Source organism: Cucumis sativus, chromosome 3, assembly GCF_000004075.3.
Source record: "Cucumis sativus cultivar 9930 chromosome 3, Cucumber_9930_V3, whole genome shotgun sequence".
In the NCBI taxonomy this organism is placed as follows: Eukaryota; Viridiplantae; Streptophyta; class Magnoliopsida; order Cucurbitales; family Cucurbitaceae; genus Cucumis; species Cucumis sativus.
In genome coordinates, this window is record NC_026657.2 from 39,881,816 (window position 1) to 39,906,530 (window position 24,715).

Below are 24,715 nucleotides of genomic sequence, written 5' to 3' on the forward strand. Positions count from 1 at the left end.
AAACTATAACAAAGAAAAATACGAGAAGAGAATAATGGAACCACTAATTAGGATCGTTCATCATCCCAGTAAGATTGTATCTTAGTGATTGAACGTATGTTAATATATATCAAATCACTTTTTCTAATTTAGCCAAATTGTTACAATCTTACAAATTATTGATCTCTCTCATCGATTCCATTAATTACGAGAGCGCACTTTTTCTTTCACTCTCAAATCAACTAGTGATCGACATATTAATTATATCATTCTTAAAAAAAAGCCTAGAATATATAATTAGCATATTCAACTTTAAAGTGTCGATAACCGAAACGATTTGAACCCAAATCTAAAAGTGGCTCGTTTATAATGCTTTGAACAACCTATCACTTCCTTGAGGATATTTTCAACCGGGGACAACTACTCTTTTAATATTGAAACAAATTCGAACGAAATTGAGTAAAACTAAAATAACACATCCATTTAGTTCAAAGCTTGGTATTTCTATTTTCTGTACATTTTCACCATTGTAGAGAAAGAGAGAGAGAGAGAAGCATAAGGGTTGTTGGTGTACTGGTGAAAGTTAAGGTCATTGGTGTTGCTGTTTTAGTTTTAGGGAGCCTTCTCTTTAAAGTCTTTTGTCATTTTTGAGTACTTGGCTCTTTATTTTGGCTCTCTTTTTAATTTTCAATTTATTATTTCTTGCTTTTTATTTATTTCTTATATTTGGTTGCTATATACCATTTTGTGTTTTCAATAATAACCATTTCTTCATTCAACAAAAATTTTCCTTGAATAGTAGAAATTAAATTTTGATGCTTTTTTTTCAACTCTGTCTTTCACACGCAATGTTTAATTTAATAATTACATTACCTTTATAATTTCCTTCATGGAAGTGTAACCAATAAGAGTCATCCATGATTTTCAACCATTATAAAACTTTTCCATTTGCAATTCCACGAAGAAAAAGAGTTTACTTTCATGTGTGACAATAATAATAAATTATAATTAATGGAAGTTAAAATGTGACTTATAATTAATGAAAAGAGCTATTTGTATCATGTCTATGGTTTGCCACACACAATCTAATACTTAAATTAGAGTAGGAAAGAGCGTAGAGACTTTAGAATTTGAGAGTGAGAATAACTTACTTTTACCAAAGTTATAATAATAATGTATTTATAAGAATTGTTTGACCTAGCACTCCATAAATTAATCGTAGCATACATTGGACATGTTACAGTATGTGTCGTTAAGGTTGCTAGTTTCATTTGGGGGTTTGGACCTCTCTCCTCTTCCTAGCTTCACTTATAAGGTCTTGGTGTTTGATTTTGACTTCAGTATCAACCATTTTTTCAGTACAACTGTACCTAAATTTTACTATGTATCGACTATATTATCCCATTTGGTCTAAAAGTAACCTCTAATAAACTAAAATTTGTCTTTTAAGTCCATTTATTTTATTCTTCAAGCTTTGGTCACATGTCTACGTTCAAAATGTGTATTTTGTTTTAATATGCCCACTTAATTTCCTCTACCATACTAACGTACATTTTGAAAGAGACAAAGAAATTGAGAACGAAAGAATTTATTTATCATGACATACACATGACATGACATTAGAGTCCATAAAATCTACACGAGTATTCAATTCAAAATTGAGTTCTAAGCGAAGAGTGATAGACTAAAAAAGATAATACCACAAGATAGTACATGTTGATATATGATTCCACGTAATAAAAAACTTAGAAATACCTCACAACTTACTTCAACACTGGTTGCCAATAAATTTCAACATAAAATTAAACTTCAGGTTTGTCTAATAAAAACTTAGTAAAAATTATTATGGAATTGAAAAAAATAACTTGAATTAGTTTAAAGATGTGATGAAAGATTCGAATTTTTGGAGTCTCATTATGATCTTAAATTGGATGCGACATGACAACAACCAAAACCCACAAACATGTGCTTATGATTAAACTCTATGTTTTGTCTTTTTATTTTCCACTACTAAATAACGAAAAATAAAAACTTCAATTCTCACAAGAAAACATATGCAGAAGGAAAATATTCCTAATTTCATCATTCATGATTTTCACAAAACTTCTTCTTTGATTCTACTCTATAAATAGAAAAAAAAAAAAAAAAAGCAATTGTTTGATTTTTTTATTATCAATAATTGCTATAGCAATAAAATAAAAGTTTATTAAAAGGGTTAGAGCTATATATATATATATATATATATATATTGATATTTAGAGAAATTAAATTTATATTATTTTTGGGTTTTTGAATGGTAAGAAGAAAATAAAGTTAATAAGTTTTCAAAATATAATAACAAAGAAATGTCATTTCATCCAATAAATTTTAATTATCAAGAAAAAAAAAAACTTTTCAATCATATTTTCATCCCAACACCCATGACGTTGAAACTAAATTTGAAAAAAAACATTTTTCTTGATATTTTCATGATTTTTAATGTGCATGAATCTTTTTTAAAGAAATTGTAAAATTATATAAAAATCAAATAATGAATTTTTGTCAAGTTTTCTATACTGTTTTTTTATCATGTATGAATAGGTTGTTTTTTCTTTAAATATTTGACACTTTTTCACGGTGTATTTAAATTTTCTCTCAAAATTTTAAATAAGAAAAATATCCTTATGTTTGTCGTTTGTTTAAAAAATACTCATCATATTCTTTTTCAAAATTGTGATATTTATTAGAACCTTCCAAAACCATCGAATAATTTAAAATCCTTGTTAGAACGTTGAATGAAAATGAGATTTAAACTAATTTCTAGTGTGGTGCCGATCTATAACGATATGTTTGAATTTTAATAATTGTTGTTCCTAGGTTTTCATTATCATTCAACATTCTAACGGACTTTTGCTCCACACGAATAGTTTTAAAAAATTCATGAAAGAAACGAGGGGTAGTATATATTACTATTCCTAAAAACGATAAGAGGTATTTTTAAACAAATTAAACGGTAATTTTGTCTTTTTCAAACATAAAGACGGTCTAATAACAAAGATTTAAACCATAGTATTTTTAGGAAAATAAAACAAAAATCAACCAATACACAAAAAGAAAAATTCAAGAAATACAACACTTTAGCAAACAAATCTTGAGTAGGGTTGTATTAGTTTATCATTGTCCTAAAGATACACATGCACAAAAACTCCTTTGAATCAAACTTTTTTTTTTACTAGATAATAAAATAATGTGAAATAATAATACAAAGTGATTTATGAAAGAGATAGGCTTTAAAATCATAAAAGATAAGGGGGATTTTGATTGAACATGAAAAAGAGAGAGCTTTGGGGTAAGAACAAAAAGCTTAAGAAAGACATACAATAATAATAAATGGAAGTATATTGCTTAAGGGGAGTGATGAGAAATGAAAATGAAAAACCTTTTTTTTTCTCACCTTTTTATGAAAAGAAAAGAGAGAATCAATTTGGCAAGAATGAATGAATGAATGAATGAATATGTTGGAGGTATAGAAAGGATTGAATGAAAGGTAAGATTTTGGAGCTTTTTAAAAAACCTTTGTGAAATGAGCATTGGGTATAAAGGCTTTACCTTTGTGGTGTAAACTTTTCTTTTTGAGGTTTGTCTTTGAACATCACTCATTTGTGGTTAACTTTCTACATAATCCAAACACTCCCCATTCCTTCTCTTCCTTTTTCATTTAATTATTTATCTTTATATCTCTTTTTTTTTCTCTTCTTTATATTAGGATATAAGAAGGTATTATTTTCTATGGGACCATGGAATACCATAGTAAGATTGAGGGGAAATAAAGAGAACTATATTAATTGTGTTCTTGTGAAATGTTACAAATGACAAGAGATTAAATAGAAAAAAATTACTACAAGCCCTAACATAATTTAGAATACGTTTGACATAATAATACATTAAATTTCATCATACTTATATCCTAATATTCTTCTTTTTTAGTTTTTTATTTTTGTGGGCACTCACCTATTTATGAACCACATATAACAACACCAACAAACCATACATGTACATATTTATCTATATATTAATGAGCTATAGATAGCTACTAGGACCATCCATACTTAAGGAACCAATTTAGGCAACACTCACCTGAAAATTTATGAGAATTTGAGCTCAAGCAATCTCCAAAGGTAAAAGAATAGAGAAAAAATAATTGGTCCAATTTTGGTTTTCTAAGTTTCTTAAAAGCAAAATTTGTACTATTTGTGTGTTTGTTGAGTGAAAGTACAATTTTAAAGATATGTCAATAAAAATAAATGGTAAGGTAACATAAAAAATCTACACTAACATTGATTTTCCTTTGTGACCATAGGTCAGAAATGGTCCATATCAGATCAATGGATTGGCATTTGAATCGGTGGATCAAACAGTGGTGATATTGCATGTTAGTTGAGTGTAAGATGTGATCACTAAGATCAACAATTTTATAGACCATGTCACTAAAAAGTGGCAAAAGGTAGCATAAAAAAATTGCACCAATGATGTTGATTCCTTTTTTGGAATAGGTGTAGGCTGTTCATACAAGATCACTAAGATCGGTTTTTAGATTGAGATAACGTACATAATCTAGATCGGGTTGTGATGATACAGAGTGTGATAGGGTTTGAAAGTTAGAAATTTGGTGATGAGAAGTGAGAAAAATATGATAGTCATGAAAAATTTCACTTTGTAAAATTTAAGAGGAAAAAGAAATATCTTTTTTTTTATGTCTCGACATAGGTAGCATCGAAAGAGATCAAATTTCTTATAGTGATTGTTGATGTTTGCAGCCACACATCACCGAGTACCGTGTTGGTTGCGATATTGAATATTTGCATCATCAAAGTGACCCGTGTCAACACAAAAGTCCATATTCCTGGTTAGTATTTAATATTATTTTTCAATGGAAAAGAAACTGATCGTACTTATAAATTATAAACTTTCGAAAATCATATATAAAAAATTTATAAGTTTCTCACTATTCTACCGACCAAAATTTCAATTTCAATTTTATTTTTGAAACAAAATTGCATATATATGGTCATGAGAGGAAAAAACAAAAGTCATCTCGATTTTCTTAAATGTCAACTCACTTATTTTAAGGGTGAAATCAACATCAAAGTTACATCTCACAAATGATTTACTACATATTGTTCAAATTGATGCAAACCCCTTTCTAATAAAGGTAATTTTGACCAATAAAGAGTCCATTCCCATAATGGTGTGTCTATCCCTAATAATGCAAAAAATGCAAAAAAAAAAAACCCCAATTTTTAAAGCAATTTCCTTCATCCGATGACATTGTTTGTGTCATTGGTTCGATCATATGCAAGCTAAAAGTTGTGAATATCACCCTCTTTTAATTGCGTTAAAAAGAGAGTATTTGATAGTGTGAAAGTACTTTCTTCATTTGACTACAAATTTATTTGAATTTTGTGACCTCTGATACTTTAAAGTTCGATCACCATCTCAAAGTTAGTAGTAACCGATAATTTATCTTATTAAGAACATGAGGTCTTTTGATTTTTATTCCTTATGAAATCTTCCATAAAGAGGACAAAATCCATGTGACACCATTGAGAAACAAAATGGAGAACTAATTCAAACAATCTATCATTCTTTTGAACATAATATATGTAATTTATTATAGGTAAAAAAAAACACTTTGATCTTCCCACATCAATGACTATAATCAGTTGGAATTAAATTTGAATAGATAAATAATCCACTCTATGTTGTGTATCATTTTTTCCTCTTATTTTTTTCCGACTATTTTCTTAGGTTCAATTTCACCTATACGATTTAGATAAGTATTAAGTATCAAGACTATTAACAAAGTGTACACTAACATTCTTTATAAAAAAATTGCAAATATAATATATAATATACGTTAACTTTTAGCTTTTCTTTAGCCCTCTTCTTTACTTCATGTACTTCACATCTTATATTATTGAATCGAAAATGATTAGGGTATGCTAAGAGGGTGTCCACCTAATGAAGATGTCCTAATACATCTAGTAACCCATCTGTATTTTTTATATAAAAAATAATATACGTTATCATCATAGACTTCTACTAGTAATATGGTCTATCATTCATATATTTCGTGAACTATAATGAAGTGATGTATGAATGTATGTTGCTTTGTAACGGATGTTTTGCCCCGTTAAACTTAATTTTGTGTGTCATGACGTGAGAACATGAATGTGAAGTTCCTTTTATAAAATTCACATGCAACCTATGTGTATATATATATATTAGTCAATTGTTGACTCTATTTGACCCAACTTTAATATTCTCAATACATTTCATTGATTTTTGTTTTAAAATATAGAAAAATTAAAATAAATCAATTAATGAAAAACAATGATAGATTAATGAAATTTGGAAGAAATAAATGGAGGTACAAATATCATCTAAAATTCGAAAAAAAGAATTAAAAGGATTAAAAGAAAAATTGGTATCTCGAGATGAAGAAGATGCCATTTTAATGGCAAGAAACGACACAAGTGGGATTTGTTTTAGCAAAATTGTTAAGAGATTTAATTACAAACATTGAATAATTGGGTTTTATGTTTCCTAGGGTTTGATACAACATTAGAAGCAATATGCAATTTAATATTATTACATATTATTATATATGTATATATATTGTCTTCTCTCAAATAATTTACCCAAATTAGATCTTTGTAGTGGAGACCAATGTAGAACATGAATACAAACACTGACATTTTTATATGATCTGATCTATTTTTTTAATATATGTTTTAATTTAATGCATGCATATAATTGTATAATCATACACATCCTAATCAATCTCTATATATATCATACTTTTTATATTTTAAATCATATATACTAAATTGTCAAATTTCATTCGATTTTGACCAAAGTTTTCAAATGAATAAAATAATCTTGTGTGTTTTTTTTTTCTTTACACGAATTAAAGTATATATATATATGTTCATTTTTACCTCTAGCTATGTATTCTACAATATCATGAGGTTTGTACCATTTAATAAATGTATAGTTTTAAAAACATATGAACTTGAAAACATATATATTCCTTTATCTCTTGTTTAAGCTAAATTTGGGCAAACACCCATAAAATTTTATTTTTCCTTTTCAATTTTTTTACAATGCATTTATAGTATAATACGGGTTTACGAAGATTTGAACCGTAAATTTTGTAGTTGTTAGTGCTCATTTTAATTAAATGTTAAACATTTTTAGTTGATTTATATCAACTAGTCCTTGTTTGGACTGTGGACTGTTTTAGCTTGGATTATTAACAATCTATATTTGAGTTGCATACTATTTTAGTTGGAGCAAAAAGTAGTAAACATTAAAGAAAAAGAGAGGATGAGGAGTTGAAATATTAATGATGTAGTTAATTGTAGGTTATAATAGTTGAAAATAACGAGTATATCAATTGGACTCTTTAACATGAAGTGGACCAAATATAATAATGAACACATAACTCACTAGAAATTGGAGAGTCAATAGATTCTAACAACAATAAAAACCTATATTGAATACGAACCATCGTACCGATCACTCCAAACAAAACACGGTGAATAAATCAAAGTTAAATTCAAAACTAGAGGATGAGAAAAGTATTTTTCCTACCTATTTCACTTAACTATGAACTATTGTGTATATCTTATTTATTTGCAATTATCATTTTTTTAATTATGATGCATCATTCATTGCATTAAACTAAACTTATTGTCAAGGGCGATGTAAAATTAGGTTTGGATGTCTAATGTTATATCACAAACATTATATAATATAAAGTCTTGCAACTTTCTATGTTATCTTAAAATTATTTCATTCAAACATCTCTAAGAACACATCCCTAAACTATATTTTAATTTAAAATGTATATAATGCCAACCCACATCTAGTCTCTTAGGTACATGAAAATGTGGGAATTAGGGTTTTGAATTGATGCAGATTTTGAGGAGATTAAGGGGCTTCTAATTTTGTTTTAAACAAAGCATTCTTCACAGTGTGGAAGCATCTAATTAAATTTTGTCAGTAAGTTTCTTTAAAATTATTATTTAACTAATTTTTTTAATTAATTATAAAAGGGTTTGATTATTTTTTAGTATTCCAAGACTATGGGTTTAGTTAAAACAAAGTCAGGGAGAATCTCACATTAATGCAATTATTATTTAATTTTGTGGTCTGATTCCTTATTATTATTATTATCATTATTTTAGTATATGGTCTGACCATGCATATTGTTATTATATCATAATGATGATTGTTTTTATTATAAAGTTGCCGTAATCAAGAAGGGAACTTACCCGAATCATATGGGCTGGAGCCCATCTCCAATAAAAACAAACTTTTCTCTAAGAAACATACAATTTTACCATTCATAAATATTTTATCAAATGTATATTTTTAAAAGAAAATTATATTCTTTCTTTGAGTAATTAAACAATGAACTTAACCTAAATATTAGACATCACTAAATTTATTTAGAAGAATGTAAATAAAGCATGAAGGTCTAGAAACATCCTCTATTTCATTGGACAATTATAGAATATTATTTATAAAATAAAGATAAATCTCACAAGGGAGGAGAAAAAAATGATGTAAGAATCCATCATTATTAAATGAACTTTCTCTCTTTTTTTAAATACATTAAGAAAACAAAACAAGCAATATGATCAAATGAATTTTTGTTTTTCTTTTTGAGATGATAAAATCGCATAAAGCTAAAAGGATCAAAATATGATTAGAAAAGAGATTTTAATTTTGGTTTTCCCAACATTCTCTCGTGAATTAAAAATCAACACAGATTATTTCTTAACATTAAGCATTTGTTTGACTCATATCACTAAAAAAAACAAAGTACTATTCATAATCACTAACAAAGTAAAATTCAATGTGAATCACTTTCAATTATAATATTTACAATATAAAAAAGTCAAATTATAAAATTTAATTCTTAGAATTTTAAATTTGTATTGATTTCTAAAGGTATATTTTCAACTTTTCAAATTTATGTCTAATTTAAATTATATTTATGAACACAAAAATTTAGAGATTTGTTTAGATGCTTTTAGAGCTTTAAGGAACAATAAATATGAATATAAACTAGAAAATGGTAATTTAACCTTATAAAAATTAATACATAAATAATGAAAATTTTATATCTAGGACTAAAATTAGATGTTATATACAATGATATGTTATTATTTATGTCAGCAAAAACAGTGTTTGACCTTAATATATGTATATACCATAAATTAATTCTCACGTGAAGGGTAAATTATAATCCTACTAATTAAGCAAGATTAATTAAAATGTAACTTAGAATATTATTTTGTTACGTGCACTTATAAATTAGTTTAAGTACTTCAATTCTAATGTTTGTACTTTAAACAAATCTTAAATTCAATCTCTATAATATAGTTTGGAGTTGGTAAATGAGCATGAGTGAATAGAAATCACATTAGATGTGATAAAGATCTTGAATATATAAAAGAAATGGTTATGAAAGGACTTAATTTTTTTTTTTAAGTTCCTTATAAGTGGTTCAATCCTTCGAAGCTCTAAAGTTATGCGTTCTTTTGCTTGAAGCAATTATATGCTAAGTGACTTTCTGAAAACTAATTTTTTAGGATGTATGTGAAAACTAATTTCAAGACGAGTAAGAATAACATTGTCGAATTAGAGAAGATGTAGAGAGGAATGTTGGAGATATTAAATGTTGAATTCAAATAATTTGAAAGTTACTATCAATTTCCTAAAGCTTAGCTTGAAGAAATTTTACATTGGATAATATTTTAAAGATTTTTCTTAAAATGCATGTGAGTGAGAACGGAATAAACAAATAGTATTTTTACCTAAAATTTATTATTAAAAGAGAGAATATATTATTTTAGCTAATCTCATATTAATTACTATTTAGACTTTAGGAAGACAATTCACCAATTGTCATCACGTGATTGACTTAACTATATTGGAATTTCAAAAAATTCGACTTTAATTAAAGAAAAGAAGAAAAAAACAATTTAAAATTTTCATTTCTTTTTAAAACTTAAAAAAATAAATAAATAAAAAGACAATAATTCAGATGGATAAGTTAGTATTTATAATAAATGCACAAATGGGTCTACATGTTTCCATTTACTATGCAATCTTTGACATTAATTTATGTGAAGAATATGATATTTGAATTTTCTTATTCTCTTTCAATATTAGTGGTTGGATGTTGGAATTATGAAACCTATCTTGTTATATATACTCTCTAATTTGTTTATATTCATGTGTGAATTAAATGCTTTCACAAACCAACACGCTTATATCTAATTCTCTATATTCATAAAATCATTATATGAAAAATATGTTTACGTCTACGTTATTTGATAACGAGAGAGATTCTACAAAACACACGCCTTTAAAAGTCTAAACTTTTTAATGTAAATAATTATGTGAATTGAATTGAAAAATAAATGAATTAAAGTCTATTTAATTAATTTCAATGCTTACATGTTTAATTAATTAATTAATTAGAGCTAATTTAATTTTAATTAATTCTATTAGTTTTGATAGTCGATTAATTATATATAGTTGGTGGTTTTTGTCATTTTTTTTTATTTATCTACTTTTTTTTTCTTTTTTGAAAACAATAAGTTATATTTCTTTTTTAATATTTTATTTCTTCCTTTGGTCTCAATTTAGGTTAAAAACCAAATCAAACTAACTGTCAAATACTCTTGGAATTGAAAAGGTATTTATTGTCTTTTTCATTCGAAGGGTATGCTCGGGGAAAGGGTAATATATTCGAGTAGAGAGAGTAAATTAAAATGAAACTTTTTCACACATTGTCATGTTTATCGAGTAATTCAATAGACGTCAAGTTTGCTTTTTTTTTTTTTTTAATGATAATTTTTATGAAATCATTATATATGAATCAACCAAAGGGATTATATTCTAGAACATGGTTAAGAGTAATCTTAATTGGTTCATTTATGGATTGAAATAGACATCCAAATTTTGGAAGGTTAAGATTTGATATTGCAATCAAATTTCTTTACCTTTTCTATAGTGTTGTATGTGGATGATATCTTATTTATGTTGAATGTGTAGGGCATCTTCACTTACGTAAAGAAATGACGATTGGTTGCTCAATAACAAATAATAAATATTTGGGTGAAGCAATTGGTTTTTTTTTTTAGAATCCAAATTATTAGGATAGTTAGAATAAAACGTTAGTCCAGTCTCAAGCATCATATATATACATATATCAACAAAATCCTCGTCAGATATTCGATGCAAAATTTCAAAGACTTACTACATTTCAAGCATAGATCTGTATTGTATAAAAAACAATGTCAATTGATGATAGAAATTAAATATAAATTTGATGGATTACAAATCAATTTTACAAAATTAGTTTTACCTAAATTACTTTTTTTTTAAAATCACAAATCCAACTATCATTCGAAACACACCAAAGTTGACAAATAATATCGAGTGGGTCGTTTGATATTACACACGTGTCCTTTCTTCCTTTTTCTTTCTTTCTTTCTTTCTTTCTTTCTTTCTTTCTTTCTTTTTTTCTTTTTTTGGTTATTGAATTATTTCAAAAGGTTTGTCTTAGATTTATTTTATGTTAAATCAAAATTAAGTTGTTCTTCAAAGTTCATATTTGGTTGGTAGTTTTCGATAAATTATAATTAATTAAGAGTTAAAATTGAAAATTGTAAGGTCATTTGTTTTAAGAAAAACAATATCTTAATTTAACAATTTTTATCTACAAACTATAATTAGAAGAAAAATTGTTTTTAAAATATTTTTTAAGTACAACATGAGATCAAAGGATTTAAACCCGAGCCCTCTTGTCCTCCAAAACAAACAAATGATGTTGACAATAAAATTTATTAAGATGATTATTGGTTTAGTTTAAATTAATTATTTTTGTTAATTTATTAAGTGACCCTATTAACTTCTCATAATACGTAGAATTAAATTACAAAAGCATGTACCTTTGAATTTTTCCCGCTCTTCTTCTTTTCAAAGTTGTAATATTATTCTTAATCTTTCATCAATAGTTTCTAAAATTAATTTGGACAGACTTGAAATAGTGGTGCAATGACTTAGAAACAAAAGTTCAAATCACTAAACTCCTTTAAATCTCTACCACATCGTTTCAACTTCGAGTTTTAGTTTGATGATATTGTAACTTTTAAAAAATATATATAATTAAGGTATTTCTTTAAACAAATGACAAAGTTGATGAATATTTTTCATAATTAAACCAAATAAGATATGAGATGAATTAATTGACAGTATAATTATTATTTACATATAGATATGGACACGTATAATATTGTTCATGAGAATGTATATTTGTTGATTTCCTAAAAGTAAAATTAAATTTGAATGTCCTCCCAGAAATCAAATCAAAGTTAAAAAAAAAAAAGAATATTAAAAATCTAAATGCTTGAAAAACCTTTTCTTCCTATTTTTATGTCACATCAAAAGATTGTTATCACATTAGGGAAAAAAATACCAAAAAAATCTAGAAATTTTTTTGATTGAATTCTACATTTTAAATTGTCGGACAATTGGATGGAGATTGTTCTACTTTGGATCAAATCACAAACCTAAAATAATCCTAAACCACACAATATTAAAGTTAATTTAGTCTTTTTTTCACTTAAAATTAAAAATTAATTGAAATTTAATCCATAATGGGAATGATAGTACATGACATTTTATGACAATAATCTATAATATGTATATATATAAAAATCAAACTTTAAGAGACAAACTATGATTGATTTGGTTGTATGATTCTTATTTGGAAGAGAATTAAGAAATGGAATTGGTACTAAAAATAAAATAACTTTTTTTTATCCCTTTTGGATTATATCTCTTTGTTCTTTTCTTGGACCTCAAATAAATAAATAATTTGCTTAATCTTCTTTATTTAAGAAAAAGAAACTTCTTTTTTACAAAAATATTATTTACAAAATGGGTTTAGGGTTGAAAATGACAATAAACTTTTATGGCAGTAAAGTTTATATTTTTAATGGTATCATTGATGATGGGAACATAATAATAATTATGAACTCAAAAGAGAAACAATATTCAATATTGATTTATTATTGTACTTTTTTTTCTTTCTAAAAGGTAAAAATTGAGAGTAAGAAAAATGGTGGGTAGAAAAGAAAAAAGAAGGAAAAAGATCAAATTTGGACAATTTTTTTAAAGAAAGTTGCTACACTATGGTTAGCAATTTTAACTATTAATTATAGAAGAGAAAACAAATGTAAAAGTTCTTCCATATATATATATATAGTTGCATTAATTAAGCCATGTTATCTCTTTTAGGGTATCTACAATACAAAATTCTTTTTGCAGAAGAAGAAGAGCAATTTCATTGAATCAAATGATAATTACAGATTTGATAATTCAAATATTATTATGGATACTTTCATTCTACCTTAAATATTTTACGATAAAATGAAAATGTAGATTCGATATTAATGTCAATATCTAAATTACTAGATAGGTGTAAATAATGAATACCATATTTAGGAGTTAGTGATATGATATTAGTGTGACTTGGAATGAAAATCTATGGCTTAAGTTATGTATTAATTAAGATGGATATTGTGGAATATAAATCTGAAAGATTTTATGAATATTTTATGGGATTGGCATAAATAAATTTGAAAAGAAGAAAAGAAAAGAAAAGAAAAAAGAAAGTGCCAATAGCATAGACTAAAAGTAAATAACAAAAAGATGAAACATAATGAATCTTTTGAAAAGCTAACAAAGAGAAGGTTAATAATTTGGGAAGTGTCTTATAAAGCAATTGAAAGAAAAAGAAAAAAGCAAGATTTTTTACAAGAAACCATTTACTCTTTTTTTTTTTTTTTTTCTTTTTTGCTTTGTTCCATTTCCAATATCTCAATTTCTGGTCTTAAAACTTTTTCTTCCATTCAACACATAATATTCTCTTCAAATAATAAAGGTAGAAATGATTATAAAGGAGGGCAGGACCCACAAATTTAAAGCCTTTTTTTTTTTTTAAATTTGTTTATTTATGAATTATGAATTATGAATTTTTAATGAAGGAAGAAGAATGTAATATATGTTTGACATAAGAGAGGCAAAGATGTCCCACAAAATAGGAATATGACGTTTTGTGGAGCAATTTGGTGGTCTTTGCCATTTGATTTTGACATAATTAGTGAATAATTCTATGTTCATGTCCTTTGTTGTAATTGAGAAGCAAAGAAAATGTACATATAAATTATCCTTTATTAATAGAAAGAAAAATGTTTTAGATTTATTCCTTTTCAAGTGTACATTCATTTTATTTAGGAATTCAACCTTTGGTAAACCTTTCATTTTTTGTTTTTGTTTTTAAAAATTAAATCAATTTCTTACTTTGCTTGTCATTTTCAAGTGCAAGAGTTGAGATTTTAACCAAAATTTTGAAGACAAAAACAAGCTTTTAAAACAACATTCCTTTTTTTGCTTTCAAATTTTGATTTTACTTTTGAAAATACGAGTAAAAAGTAGATAGGAGGGTGAGAAATTTATAGATAAAAGTGATGTATATAGACATAATTTTCTAAAACCAAATGGTTATAAAAGGTGGCTAATAACTATAGAACATATTGTTAGGGTAGTCATTTTGATAATTTTGCTTTAATATGGTGAATAAATTAGGTTCTTTATGGAGAGAGAAATAAAACCCCATGGTGAAATTGGTTTAAAGAAGGTTGTATTATGAATAGAGGTGGGCTCATAATTGGTACTGATTTGCCTCTTTGTAGCCATATTAAATAGCTAAGGCCCAACTCATTGCCTGAGTTGACAAGAAAATAAGGAATAAACAAGAATTATTAGTTATGTAGTTTAGACATAATTATTATCTCAAAAGTCCATACTTTTATCTCTTATCTTTGCCATTGAGATATAGAAGATTGGTTAAAATGTTCATTTTTCATCTTGGAATTTTGTATTGTAATTGCACTTTTAAGTGCTTTATTACAATATATATTAGTTAACAAAGGATATCTACTTTCAGTTTTGCAACAAATTCATTTTTGAAAATTTTGATTGTTTTCAAAATACTTTTTTTTTTTCTTTTTCAAAATTTGGGGCCATAGAAAGTTAATAACAAAAGAAATAAATCTAAAAACCAAATAATCATAAAAAATTTGTAAAATTAAAGATTTGAAATATTAAAAAAAGGAAGAGTAAGACTAAACAAAACACACTAGAACTCAGCAATACCAACTTGATTTGCCATATCCATAGCCAAGGATTTGATGGAAACACAAGAAGGCATTTCTCTTCATTTTAAAGTATGAGAATCATAGAACCAATTTTATTCAATGTAAAAGAGGGTATGTACCTGTTTATCATCATAAAATTTGGCCATAATATTTACAACATTACTATCAACTTACTAACTACATTTATCAATTATCCACAATCTCCTAATATCATCACCCTTGCAGGAAGGTTCTCCAGCCGAAGGCCGAAAAATACCTCAGTTTGAGGACCTTAAGAAATAATCTAACTATATATGACACCTGAAGGAGTAATTATTATTATACACATTCAACTCTCCAAGAGCGAACTATATTTCATTCTTTTCTTTTCGTTAGAACCCCATCAGAAAGAACTATGCTAGTAAAATAATGCGTAAAAAAGTCCGGTCCGGGGCGGATCAATTACTAACCTGATAGCTGGACACTACCTTTGAGACCCCAGGTATGATGATGGACCTCTGATTTTAAGGCGCTTTGGCCCACACTCAGCAGAAGGGAGAGGTTGGTTTGGTGAGGCCTTTCCCTGTTCATGCCAGAACACTTCTTTCCTGTGGCGCTCAATTTGTTGTCTGCTCTTTGCTTCCTCAATGCTGAATCTCTTTAACTTTATAGAGATGGGAATGGTTGTTTTCGTAGATCTATCTACAAAGATATCATCTTTACTAGTAGGAAACACTTTGGAACTTGACTTGTCAGCTTTACAACAAACTGATGACATTAATTGGCCATACCCAGTATGTTGATGGAGTTTTTTCAGCCTTTTGAGACCCTGATAGAAAGAAAGAAATATCTGATATCACCCAGAATAATGAGGACCTCAAATATTCAGCAGGCTCAAGAAAATTTTTCGGTAAATTGTTGTTAATAATGTACAAGCTATGTATATAAATTTGATCAAAAGTTGAGTGAATATTGCTTCATTAGCGGAAACATGAAAGAGAGTGAAACAACGACTAGAGGATTTCAGTTGAATCTATATCTGAAATGCATGGGAAATTCAAGATAAGACACTTTCGTTGTATACAGGAATAAGGCAATCATTTTAACAGATTATAGGTAGCGTTTAGTCCATTTTACTGTTCTGGGATCGTGTATTCATGTCAAAATTCATCGTAGGCTCCTTGATGAAGTACAACCATTCCTAGAAGTTTAAATAGAAGTAAAATTGATATTTTTTACACCAAAATACAGGATGCTGCATCGAAAAAACCCAACTGCGACTGTTTAATAAAGTTAATAACTAAAAGAATCTTTACCAATGAAGGCCTGTTTGGATTGACAAAAGAAAAACACTTTTTAAGATAGATTTTGAAAATGTTTCAAAATTAAGTACTGGAAAAGCCAAATACATCTAAGTATCTTTAGATAGAATAACATACTCATTAAACAAGTTACTAGTTTGAGAGAATGAATGCAAAATGGACATTGTGAAAATACATGTACCAAAATAAACGAAAGCCAAGAGAGACAAGGATCAAAGTAGAACTTGAACCAAAATATCTTTCTACTTAAATTTATAAAAATATTTACATTAATTTTAATTAAGTAGATTGTTAGGAAGGTTTGGTAGAGACAGTGAGTAGGGAAGGAAGAAGATGGGGAATATTTGGTGAGTGAATTAGAATGAACTCAAGATTGGGAGGGTCCAAGTACTTCGAACAGTTATCTATCTGGTTTTTCTATTAGAATCTCTTGGTCACATTTTACTTTAGTTGAAATCCCTTCCCCTTTAAGGGATGTTTAGGTGGGCTTGTTTTTTTTCTTTGTTTTTGTACTATGTCATTTTCTTAATGAAAGTTGTTGATCCTTTCCAAATTTTGAATTTTCGTTATCATTTATAGTTTAGTATATGTGGGTTCTATAGTCATGGCAATTCAAGATTTCAAGGAAAAATTAAGAAAAAAAAATCTTAGAGCTTACTTGAATATAACTCTATCCATACATCCATAGTACCTGTTGAGAAGGCTTCTTTATTCTATTATCATTCAGGATGTTCTTTTTCACCCTCAATGATCGACGCTTAACCCAAAAGATCTCTGTGTCCGAATCATCATCATTTTGATCCCCAGGAGGTTGAATATCTGATCCTGAGCAGTTCTTCTCCGACTGCAGGGAAGGAAATTATTCACATGTATAACACACAGTGAGATTTCAGTTAAATCAGAAAGCCAACCTTTTGCCAATCCACAATGTTTTGGAGACAATCTCATTAATATTGAGGTAGAAAAGACAAGAAGATTACAAGGAAAAACAAATCTCACATTGTTTGGCTTTGGACAACATGAAGCCTTGGACATTTCAGTTCTAAATATATCAGCGGCACCACTTGTCAAAGCTTGCTTAGTTGAAAAACTATCTTTCTCTTGTGAATAACTGTTGGAATTCTTTCCTTTTTTCTAGGCTTTTTCCTTGTTAGAATCCTAGAATAATTATGGAAAGATTATGGGAATGTATTCCTTATTTTCCTAAATCTTTTCCTTTTTTATTCCATTGTGTACTCTATTTATTCTCCCTTGTACCTATTGCTTTATTCATTAGAAAATAATAACAACACAAACAATCGTGGTTTTTCTCCCGGTACTCGGGTTTCCACGTAAATTGGTGTGAACTCGTTGTCTCTCTTTTCAATAATAACTATGATCAACTTCATCGAGCCCGGGGTTCAACTGAAATGTCAGTGGACAGTAAGCACTGTAACCCTTTTCTTCCGCTTTCTGAAACAAATTTGAGAGTGGATAAGAATACAAGTCCCGATTACTTTTGGTTTGCTCAAGCATTTCCTCCAAAACTCCTCCTTCCTTTTCAAACTTCCTGGCTGCAGTTTCCATTTCTGAAGTGTCCTCCCGCAAAACCAGTGTATAATTTCTCCCACATGAAAAGTTAATAGAATCAAAATCTGGGCGGGCAATCAAGGTAACATTGGAATTAAAACAGAACAATGAATATTAATATCATTTAATCAACTCAATTTGTTTGTTTTTCGTTTTTTTTTCTCCCTTTTTTTTTTTAATTTTCTAGTGGCAGGCTGTAGTCAGCAGTTTCATAATGATGACTAATAGATAGATACAAACATTTCCAAGTGATACTTCTCAATAAATTAATGAAATAATCCTTTCAAAAAGAGACGTTGCAAGATATTGCAGACAATAAATGAAAGAAAGATTTACTTTGCCTTGCTAATCTATTCTGTCAGTTTTGGGCCGCATTCCCTCTATACTCCAAGAATCAAGATAGTCCACGACCCAATATAAACATACATCATTCAGAAGACTTGGAAAATAATAAGTCAAACATATATACATGTACTATGTTTTATTTATTTTTAGGTAGGAACTCAAACATATTTATCAATAGAAACATGAGGACGAGGAAGTATACCATGGTGAAGGCACGCAGGATGCTCATAACAGCTGCAGTTGACATACCCAATGTAGCAGTCGCGTTTGCATAAACTGCAGAGGATCGTGCCAAGGGACCTTGTGGAAATACGCCTACACACTCTAGATTTAACGAGTAACCATCGAGCACAATGGTGGAAGCGAATCAAACTCACAAAAGATATCTTGAGGAAATGGTGAGAGACCGAGTCCATGGATGAATGATCGGAATCTTCAAGTTCTAAACTCGTGTAGAGGAGCATTGCTTCTTTACACAGAAGTTCTTCGTAAGGAAGTAAGGGAACTCTATTGAGAAGGGCATAACGCTGGCTAGCCAGTGCACCCAAAGGAAACCAACTGCTAACGGCAAAGTTCACAGCTTCACCACAATTGAAGCCTACAGATTTGATGAGAAAAAGAAAGATTTACTTCACGAACTAAGAAACTATGATCCACAGACACTTGTTTTTATGTCTGTATCCTAGATTCTAAAAAATGATGTGTTGTTGTGTCCGTCTCATGTCATGTCTATGTCTTGTAAGTTGTATCCACACCCGAGCATCTAAGCTAAGAAACAAAGCAGATAGTTGAATAAGGTACAAGAAAAATACAGGATAATGAGTAGAATGTCTCACCGTGACTAAAACCAGCATGGTACGCTCTTGGAAAGGTAATTATGAACTCTCCAGGTTTTTGAACAGCCGTGTATACAGGGAGACCGTGCTCCAGCAGAATATTTGGAGGAAACATTGTTGTTTTTTCCGAAAGGATACCAAAAGCTCCATCCTCACCACCTGCTGACATGATATCATCTCTGTACACATTCTCTAAAGCAAAACTCTCAAATCTTAAAGCTGCATCACCAGGAATACAATACCAAGTTTTTGATGCTCCACAGTGGTGATAATTAATACTGCGATATATGAAAATGCAAGTAAACCATAAAGAAATAATGCAAATAGTTTATCATCCCAGCATAATATTCATTGTTGAAATCATGATTATTTGGTAACGGACCTATACAGGAAATGATCCTCCACATGCCAGGCAAATATACTAAACAGCATTCCAATGTATAGCATGGGCTCAGTAACTCCCTGAAAGATTCAAAGCAAGTCAAGTAAGAAACTAAAGCATTGGAACAACTTTGACAGTATCATATTCAAGAATCAGTAATCTTGTTACCGGAATCACCATCTCTAAAAGACGCAAGACAGACTTGGGTAACCATGAAAGTTTCTGAAAAAAAGATTAGCATATATAAGAATTCATCTCACAGCTGAGTTTCATATTTATATTTCAAAATTGTGACAAACGACATGCAATTGATCAAATAGGTGGTGACTATAGTATGAACCCATGATTTTGAATCTACTTAGTTTCAGTCAACTTATTAACCATAAAAGACAATCTAGATGAGATGCAATCACCTTTTGATTTTCATCAATTGCATATCGTGTTAACTGTTAGCCACATTCTGACAACCATCTTTCACACAAACTTATGTAAAAAAAAATTTAGGAACAAAATAAAACAAAAAGAAGAAAAATGAATAAACCTTCAAATTCCATTTACTTTTCCCAAGCTCATCATTCGGAGAAGATGAAAATGCTGTACCATCGACGTCACAAGCATATTCTACAGTATTTGTTTTCCCACCAGTAATTTCATGCCAAAATTCCTTCTCAAGGTATTTGGCAGGAAGGCACCCAGAACTACAATATCTACGCTCAAAAACCTTGTTTGCCATTTTCTCAAAATCACGGAAGGTATAGTTTCTGAAAAGTCGTATCAAAATTTAAAATATATGAGGGATAATACGGCAAGAAAAAATTACAATGTAAGGAACACACCTGCCACTCTTATAGAAGGTCATTCTATCATCTGTGTCCCACTCAGCAAGACGAAGTGGTTGAACTCTGGTTGTGAATTTGAACCCTACTTTTTCCTTCATTAAAACAATCCCAGCAGGGACAGAAGCGCTAAAGGGAGAAACTATCTTGCACATGCCTGAGAGTTCCAATGTAAAAGAGAAGCAACAATTAACGGAAACAAAAAACAAAAAGAGAAACTATCCTGTTTGGGATACTGAAAATGAAATTATACAATCACCTACTTGTTAAAAGAAGATTAGTATATCTACAAGCTCTTGATTATTAAAGTAGTACTCAAATGAAATGACAGGAGTTTCGGGATTTAGAAAGCACGGAATGGATATTATCATACTCACTAGCATGGTTCAAGAACTCTAGGTAAAATGCAAAAGAAAAATGATCAAATATTTACCAAATTGGAGAGGTGACTGTATCATGAATCATCAAGTCAAAACAACCACACCAATCAGTAATCATAAGCTATTATTGTATATTCACCGCACTTACTGTAATTTACCTACCAAAAACAGAAGGTGCTCTTATTTGACATAGAAAAGAAAACTGAGATAATATGGAAAAATCCATTGAATATCGAGTGTATTCAATTCCAACTGTCCAAATGATTTTTAACTGTTTTGTATAATATTATAAATCAACAGAAAATAAACAGCAAAGAACCTTTTTTCCTTCATGGTTCCATGACACTTTCAATTTAAGTTTCAATAGCTTTTTTTATAAGAAACGTGTGTTCATATAACAAAATATAACAACCCAAGGGCAAGGGACAAGAGGGCCCTCCCAAGAAGAATACGTTGGAAATTGTTAAATGGCCAACTTTTACTTGACAAGATAAGTTATCGTTGAGGATCAAACTAATAAAGGACTCTCAATAATCTAAAGAAAAAAATTGTCAATTTATATTGAAAATCAGTTGTCTAAAATCTAAAGGACACAATTTGAGAGGACTATGCTCTGATTTTGCGAATAAGAGAAAAAGTCGGCAAAATATAAAAGTTATGAAAAGCTTTAGTTGGATTCATATAGAAGATATGGGAAAACTTGCAGAAGATATAGAAGGGCTAAGAAAGAAGCCCCACAAAGAATACGCGTGTATATAACTCAACTAAACGAGAAAACTCAAGACAATGAGACTCATCCCACACAATCACATATGATCACAAGTTTTTCAACAATCGATGCCCAAAGTTTATTTCTGATGGCCAACGGCCATCTATATTGTGCATTAACAAACTCAATAAAATTTAATAAAATCTATGTTCGTCATCTGGCATATGATACATTAAGTTTATACACAATGCACGATGTGAAAATTTGTACTAAGTGTAATAGAAACACAACAATGCACGTAGAACGATCCCTCATAAAACCTGTAATTGGATTTAAAGTGAATCAGTCTAACATCACAACTTCGAGATTAGTCTGTAATCTTGGAGAAGCGTTTGTTAAAAAATAAATTGATAATAATGAATGGTTCAACCCATCGGAAAAATATTAAATGAATGATAGGGACTAAAAAGGATCCAACAAAAAGAAAAGATAATGTTTTTAAACCTCAAAGATCATTAAAACCAAACTCTATTCCACCATCAATACCACATATCCAAATTTCGAAGGAGTAAGCATGTGAACCTTGAGGTATTTAGAGTCGACCCAAGTCCAAAAACATAAGCTTCTTGTATGTAGCAATTATAAAGTTGGGAAAGGGAATATCGTAATGATCTATCATTAACTTCAAGTGCCTGCATTCCCAATCAAATATTACCGATATCCAGTTTTTACGACCTACAAGAGATCCCTACACCTGAAAATACTAAACAACAGCAATGCCTAAACTAAGGCCGGTTTCGCCGTTCGGTTTGGTTTTAAAAAAAATAAGATTACAAATGCTATATCCACTAATTGATTTCTTTGTTTTATTGTCTACATTTTCAAAATTCAAGCCAAGTTTTTAGAAACACTGTTTTTAAAATTTGTCAAAGGATGCAAATGTTTACACAGAATAGATTTTTTATTTTTTTGAGATGAAAACAACTTTCATTAAGAAAAAATGAAAGAATACAAGGGCATACAAAAAACACCACCCCATTAAAAAAAGGGGACCAACCATGTAAAACATTGCCTATGGAATAGTTACAAAAGTTCTTTGAAATTGAACCAAATCTCACTATGCCTCCTCTCTCTACCCCAAAACACCATATCATTTCTCTCGTCCCAAATGTCCCAAATAACCACAAGCACCTCGCAAGCCATAAAAAACCCCTTCATGGTAAAGAAATTATTCTACGTAGAATAGATGAAAACTATGTGAGAAACAAAACATAAAAAACCCCTTTACGTAAAAGAGATGAAAACTATGGTAAAGAAATGGTGAGAAACAAGCCCAAATTTTATCAATGGTTCTCAGACAGAACCAAAACTATCCACATTCACTGTCATTTCAAACTCACAAACTCTCATGATCCATTAAAAATAAAATAATAAGACATTGCACGGAATGACATTAGAATAGAAAAAAGAAAATTGGGTATCTGACCATATCTTGAGGCTTCCGGAGCAATGTTCTGCAAATAAACCAGAGGATCCTCAAATTCCTCTTTTGAGGGTTGATACACGGGACATTCTGGAATCTTATTGATCCATTCTAAATCACTGCAGTGAAACTTATCCACTTCTCCCTTTGAAAAGTCATTATTCCCATTAGAAGGACCATTTGACCGAGAAAATGAATCTACATCATCATGAAATTTCATGCCACGTGATACCGAAGCTCTCAAAGCATCTCCACCGCTTCTCGCCAACATATTTTTTACAGTAACAGTTTCAGATTTCATTCGTTCATTGAATCCTTTTTCATTTAAGAGACTCTAACGCTACGCCATTTTAGGACTCCCAGAACATTCAGATTCGTCTTCCCCACCTGTGAATACTATAATCAGGGTGAGATAGCAAATATGATTCTACAAGTAGTCATGGATTAAATTTCAGTTTCGAAATTATACAAGATATTCGAACTACAGAAGCTATTGGGGAACCATGAGCTTGAAGAATTCCAGTTATGAAAGATTACTGCCTTTATCATTATTTTTACTCTTGACCAATTAACAGAAGAACATAATGAAATTGGGAAGAAGAAACAACTTAATCGAATTGATTCACGAGCTTCATTTAAAACTATATCAGCAAAGCCAACATGCTTCAGTAATGAACAGCGCGAGATAGAATTATAATTACTAAAACGACAGTTCGATAAGGAATTGCTAAAATTCGATAGTTCAACCTCTATATAATACCAAAATAATTTATTTTAAAATACAATTAAGGTCTTCAAAGTTCAAGCCGAGGTCCAGCGTCCTAATTTAAGAGGACAAAAACAACTACAAACAAAATTGAAGGTTAAATGAATAGATAGATAAAGACAAATAGTTCATAAAATTTCCAGCAAGAAAAAAGTTTATCCATTCAACCATTTCATCCTTAGATTCCAAAAAAGTCAGACTTTTTTCCAGTACAAAAGCTGCATAGAAGAAGCAAAAATTATAGAAGGCAAGAACGCGAACAAAAATTGTTTGTCACTTTTCTAAAACTGTGGTAAAACGAAACAACGTACGACATCTCTGCGAACGTAATGATACAGAATGATCAGCTTGAAAAGATGCGAATAACAATATCGTGAAGCTACAAGAAAACTCCAACGCAGAAAAAACAAAGAATCGAAATAGTACCATCTCATGCCGAAATCATTCCGTACACGTCTCCGTCTATGATCACTTCGCCGAACAACAAACAACCGGAGAAGAAAAGAAAGAACAGAACCACGAACAAAATCCAAAATCCAGAAAAATAAACTTAGGTCGTAGTTATGACCACGAACAGTAAGGATCAAGCCTTCCACGAGCAGGAGAGTGACCACATTCTCAAAGAACAGAGCAAACAACACAACCGAGTCACTGGACCAACTACTTGAAAATCGAACGCCATTCTCCGACCAATCCAAGCTAAAGGAGAAGGGGAAATGAGGAAGATGAGCATTGTTGAGAAGAGAGTAGAGGTTGTCCGGAGGTTGAAGCGGTTTTCCGGCGGGAAAAAGGAGTAAAAAGCGAACTTCCCTAACCGGACGGAAATGCACAGAAGTTAGGAT

At 29.5% G+C, this 24,715-nt stretch overlaps 1 protein-coding gene across 9 annotated transcripts; it reads right to left on the reverse strand.

Annotated features, from left to right (window-relative positions):
* Nucleotides 1-15,324: 15,324 nt before the first annotated feature.
* LOC101219544 (lysine-specific demethylase JMJ706) lies at nucleotides 15,325-24,715 on the reverse strand. 9 transcript variants are annotated; one of them, XM_031883022.1, is made up of 12 exons: nucleotides 24,300-24,710; nucleotides 23,111-23,503; nucleotides 20,536-20,692; nucleotides 20,241-20,460; nucleotides 19,868-19,921; nucleotides 19,700-19,779; nucleotides 19,318-19,595; nucleotides 18,684-19,079; nucleotides 17,935-18,201; nucleotides 17,567-17,673; nucleotides 17,259-17,411; nucleotides 15,325-16,074 (listed from the first exon to the last, which is right to left on the reverse strand). In XM_031883022.1, the coding sequence occupies exons 2-12, from the start codon at nucleotides 23,406-23,408 to the stop codon at nucleotides 15,730-15,732; spliced, it is 2,355 nt and encodes a 784-aa protein (XP_031738882.1). In that variant the 5' UTR covers nucleotides 23,409-23,503; nucleotides 24,300-24,710; the 3' UTR covers nucleotides 15,325-15,729. The 9 variants fall into 9 exon arrangements, with proteins under 9 accessions (XP_031738882.1, XP_011652638.1, XP_011652637.1 ...); XM_011654336.2 differs by having other exon boundaries at nucleotides 17,567-17,678; nucleotides 17,940-18,201; nucleotides 23,111-23,494; nucleotides 24,300-24,709; XM_011654335.2 differs by having other exon boundaries at nucleotides 17,567-17,678; nucleotides 17,940-18,201; nucleotides 24,300-24,709.